Here is a 5,000-nt window from a genome sequence, read left to right as displayed (position 1 = left end):
ACACACACACACACACACACACACACAGAACGAGGAAGAGAGCAAACAGATGAGCAGAGAGTCTGTACTCACCCAAAAGTACATCATCATCTCGGCTGCTGGAATGCTGTGTGTGTGTGTGTGTGTGTGTGTGTGTGTGTGTGAATGAGAGAGAGAGTGTGTGAGTGCGTGGGTGTGTGAGAGAGAGAGAGTCTGTGAGTGAGTGTGTATGTGTGTGTGTGTGTGTGTGTGTGTGTGTATTCAGAGTACAGACTTGTGCACAGGACAGGTCCAGCTAGCACAGTCCAGCACTGCAAATGTTTCAGCTCTAGTATTCTCTCTCTCTTTCTCTCTTCCTCCCTCCCTCTCTCTCTCTCTCTCTCTCTCTCTCTCTCTCTCTCTCTCTCTCCCCCTCTCCTCCCTCCCTCTCTCTCTCTCTCTCTCTCCCTCTCTCTCTCCCTCCCTCTCTCTCTCCTTCTCTCCCTCCCTCTCTCTCTCCCTCCCTCGCTCTCCCCCTCTCCTCCCTCCCTCTCTCCTTCTCTCCCTCCCTCTCTCTCTCTCCCTCCCTCGCTCTCCCCCTCTCCTCCCTCTCTCTCTCTCTCTCGCTCTCTCTCTCTCCCTCCCTCTCTGCTGGTATATGTTTAAGGGGGTTTTCTGTCCTCCTCTCCTCCTCTTTATGGTCTTTTTTGCTCGCTTTCGTCTACTGGAACTAGCAGCGGCGTCTCCCTCCTTCCTCTTTGATCCTCCTCCTCCTCTCCCTCTCTCTCTCCTTCTCTCTCTTGCTCTCTCTCTCTCTATTAAAAACTAATTTCGCTTGTCTTCAGGTGAGAGAGGGAAATAATGCATTTCACGAGAGACTGGCACAAGTATGGAGAAGAGAGAGAGAGAGAGAGAGAGGGAGAGAGAGAGAGGGTGTGTGTAAGAGAGAGAGAGGGAGGGAGAGAGAGAGAGAGAGAGAGAGAGGGAGAGAGAGAGAGCGGGAGAGAGAGAGCAGGAGAAAGAGAGGTTCAATATGTGCAGTGTGAAGTTATGGGGTTATATTCTATGTGGGATTCTGCTGTACACCAGTTTATGTGTAAAATGCACTTACTGTGTTTTTCTGATTAACATCCACTAACACATCTAACCCCTCCTCTGTATTTACCCTGAGCTACTTCCAACTTTAAGAACAAGAGAGGAATGTGTACATGTGCAAATGTAGAACCTCTCAGGGCTCTGTGTTTCGTTTTCAAGATCCTCTACACGAGTAGGGTCTCTGTGTGGAGTTTGTGGTTGCTGTAATCCCACTACCTATCGGAGGGCTCAGACCATGCGGTTCTGTAGTCCTCCAACGCTGCTGTCTGCTCTATTACTCTAAGAACAGAAATCTTCTGTTTAACCCAGTAAATCTGCTGCATATTAATCGCATCTCCTGACAGCATTGTAAACCCACCAGCTATCAGACTGTTAGCTCCTGTCTCTCAGTGACGTACTCTGGTTTATCAATACTGTAAACCCACTGGGAATCAATACTGTAAACTTGTCTGTACTGTAAGGGAATAATGATAGAGAATAATTGTGTGTGGGTGTGTAAGGTTGGTTTTATCTTGTATGGTTGTATGTGTGTTGCACTTGTGTTGAGGTTGTTCTCTCTGTTAGTACGCCTCTCTCAGGTGGTGTTTAGAATACTGTTAGTACGCCTCTCTCAGGTGGCGTTTAGACTACTGTTAGTACGCCTCTCTCAGGTGGCGTTTAGACTACTGTTAGTACGCCTCTCTCAGGTGGTGTTTAGAATACTGTTAGTACGCCTCTCTCAGGTGGCGTTTAGACTACTGTTAGTACGCCTCTCTCAGGTGGCGTTTAGACTACTGTTAGTACGCCTCTCTCAGGTGGCGTTTAGACTACTGTTAGTACGCCTCTCTCAGGTGGCGTTTAGACTACTGTTAGTACGCCTCTCTCAGGTGGCGTTTAGACTACTGTTAGTACGCCTCTCTCAGGTGGCTTTTAGACTACTGTTAGTACGCCTCTCTCAGGTGGCGTTTAGACTACTGTTAGTACGCCTCTCTCAGGTGGCGTTTAGACTACTGTTAGTACGCCTCTCTCAGGTGGCGTTTAGACTACTGTTAGTACGCCTCTCTCAGGTGGCGTTTAGACTACTGTTAGTACGTCTCTCTCAGGTGGTGTTTAGACTACTGTTAGTCCACCTCTCTCAGGTGGCGTTTAGACTACTGTTAGTACGTCTCTCTCAGGTGGCGTTTAGACTACTGTTAGTACGCCTCTCTCAGGTGGTGTTTAGACTACTGTTAGTCCACCTCTCTCAGGTGATATTTAGACTACTGTTAGTCCACCTCTCTCAGGTGGTGTTTAGACTACTGTTAGTCCACCTCTCTCAGGTGGCGTTTAGACTACTGTTAGTACGCCTCTCTCAGGTGGCGTTTAGACTACTGTTAGTACGCCTCTCTCAGGTGGTGTTTAGACTACTGTTAGTACGCCTCTCTCAGGTGGCGTTTAGACTACTGTTAGTACGCCTCTCTCAGGTGGTGTTTAGACTACTGTTAGTACGTCTCTCTCAGGTGGTGTTTAGACTACTGTTAGTACGCCTCTCTCAGGTGGCGTTTAGACTACTGTTAGTACGCCTCTCTCAGGTGGCGTTTAGACTACTGTTAGTACGCCTCTCTCAGGTGGCGTTTAGACTACTGTTAGTACGCCTCTCTCAGGTGGCGTTTAGACTACTGTTAGTACGCCTCTCTCAGGTGGTGTTTAGACTACTGTTAGTCCACCTCTCTCAGGTGGTGTTTAGACTACTGTTAGTACGTCTCTCTCAGGTGGTGTTTAGACTACTGTTAGTACGCCTCTCTCAGGTGGCGTTTAGACTACTGTTAGTACGCCTCTCTCAGGTGGCGTTTAGACTACTGTTAGTCCACCTCTCTCAGGTGGTGTTTAGACTACTGTTAGTACGTCTCTCTCAGGTGGTGTTTAGACTACTGTTAGTACGCCTCTCTCAGGTGGCGTTTAGACTACTGTTAGTACGCCTCTCTCAGGTGGCGTTTAGACTACTGTTAGTACGTCTCTCTCAGGTGGTGTTTAGACTACTGTTAGTACGCCTCTCTCAGGTGGTGTTTAGACTACTGTTAGTACGTCTCTCTCAGGTGGTGTTTAGACTACTGTTAGTACGTCTCTCTCAGGTGGTGTTTAGACTACTGTTAGTACGTCTCTCTCAGGTGGTGTTTAGACTACTGTTAGTACGTCTCTCTCAGGTGGTGTGTGTTATCCATTAGTCACCACAACACCTCCACAACTCCTTATTTAAGACTGTTTAGTGTTCATGTCACATGGCTTCTTTTGTCATAGTGCACGTTTATGTTCGGTTTTGGGTTCATTACTTCAGTCGGAGACTCACGTTTGCTTCACGCACTTTCTGTTTGTGTGCACGTGCTTCGCCCGTGACACCAGATGTATTTGGTGTTTCTGTGATTAGCAGCTGTTTACATTATTAAATAAGATGCAATGAAGTATCTTGCTCCTTTTATAATTTAATTTACTAGATACTTTACTTTTTACCAGAAACTATAGCTTTTTACTTTTACTTAAAAGCTAAACACAGAGCTGTCACCTCAATATCTTTGTAAACATAACTATAGAATTTTAAATAACATAATATGCATTGAAAAAACTTGTGCTAATTAGAAATGCAAAACAATTCAGTTTTGAAATATTGGAGTCCCCCCTTCATATGCCTGCCAGTGGTTTGGTCCACTGCACACCACCCCCTCCCTACACTGGTCCTTGGTTCGAGTATCTCTGTAGTGTGTTAGTGTGGACCGGCCTCCAGTAAGTAGCTAGTTTGCAAAGGTCATCTTAAAACAAAGGACGTGTCAGACATTTTCCTGACTTGTACCTTTCAGCAGAATCAAAACCACATTTAGCATTGTTACCAGACTGCTTTGTTACCGTTGTAACCAGACTGTGTTGTGTTACTGTTGTGAGCAGACTGCATTGTGTTACCGTTGTGACCAGACTGCATTGTGTTACCGTTGTGACCAAACTGTGTTGTGTTACCATTGTGACCAGACTGCGTTGTGTTTCCGTTGTGACCAGACTGCGTTGTGTTACCGTTGTGACCAGACTGCGTTGTGTTACCGTTGTGAACAAACTGTGTTGTGTTACCGTTGTGAACAAACTGTGTTGTGTTACCGTTGTGACCAGACTGTGTTGTGTTTGGTCCTGGCCATGGTACAGGAGGAGCAAAGTAAACATCTCATCATGCACTGAATCGCCTACCAGCTTTCACATGGTTTGGTTTATTACAAATGCATTTCTATCCCGGGATACCTGGCTCTTAAAAACCAACATCCTGTTGGTTACTGATCAGCAACACTGCTATAACTTATTTTTATAGTTATTTAAATCATTTTCAAATACAGGCACTGCCTCTAATTTATTTACCTTTCAATAATCCACTATTTCTTGTAATAATACGGGTTTCTTTTGTTTTGCTTTAATTCAGCAGTATGTTTGGCGGAACCTCTGGTGTTCCATCAAGAACTGCTCTCCTTATCATCCTACACCCGCAAGTACAATGTCTGTGTGCGTCTGTGTGTGTGTGTGTGTGTGTGTGTTTGTGTTTGTGTGTGTGTGTGTGTTTTGTGGAAAGACTTTACAGCACAAAAGCACTGTTACACTGTACATGATTCCATAGTACTGTAACTATGTTAGTAATATGAGTTTACTGTCCTGAGTAATAGTGTATAATGGCTCATTGTTACATTGTATTTACATAGTAGATCCTAAAATCTCGACATAGTTTGTGTGTATTACACTGTAAATAATATGGTTATGTAATGGTCCTGTGATCTAATTCCACTGTAACATTTGTCATGTAGTGATGTGTTACCTTTATATACATTTATATATTGTGTACTGGATACAATAAAGCCAGTCTTAACTGAATAACAGAGAGAGAGAGAGAGAGAGAGGGAGAGAGAGAGAGAGAGAGAGAGAGAGAGAGAGAGAGAGAGAGTGACAGTGAAGGAGAGAGAAAG

General features: G+C 45.0%; 1 protein-coding gene across 9 annotated transcripts in view; it reads right to left on the bottom strand.

The window, feature by feature from the left end:
* The window catches only part of LOC113590714 (RNA binding protein fox-1 homolog 3-like), a 222,951-nt gene that overhangs the window by 120,510 nt on the left and 97,441 nt on the right, over positions 1 to 5,000 (bottom strand). Inside the window, exon 1 of one of the 9 annotated variants that reach the window (XM_035525381.1) lies at positions 73 to 137. The exons of 7 other annotated variants lie outside the window; for them this stretch is intronic. In XM_035525381.1, the coding sequence (XP_035381274.1) occupies positions 73 to 90 (18 nt within the window). In that variant the 5' untranslated portion in view covers positions 91 to 137. Of the gene's footprint in view, positions 1 to 72; positions 138 to 5,000 lie in introns of those variants that run through there. One more of the 9 variants, XM_035525382.1, reaches the window with a different exon arrangement.

Source organism: Electrophorus electricus, chromosome 4 (genome assembly GCF_013358815.1).
Source record: "Electrophorus electricus isolate fEleEle1 chromosome 4, fEleEle1.pri, whole genome shotgun sequence".
In the NCBI taxonomy this organism is placed as follows: domain Eukaryota; kingdom Metazoa; phylum Chordata; class Actinopteri; order Gymnotiformes; family Gymnotidae; genus Electrophorus; species Electrophorus electricus.
This window is presented reverse-complemented; position numbering and strand designations above follow the sequence as displayed.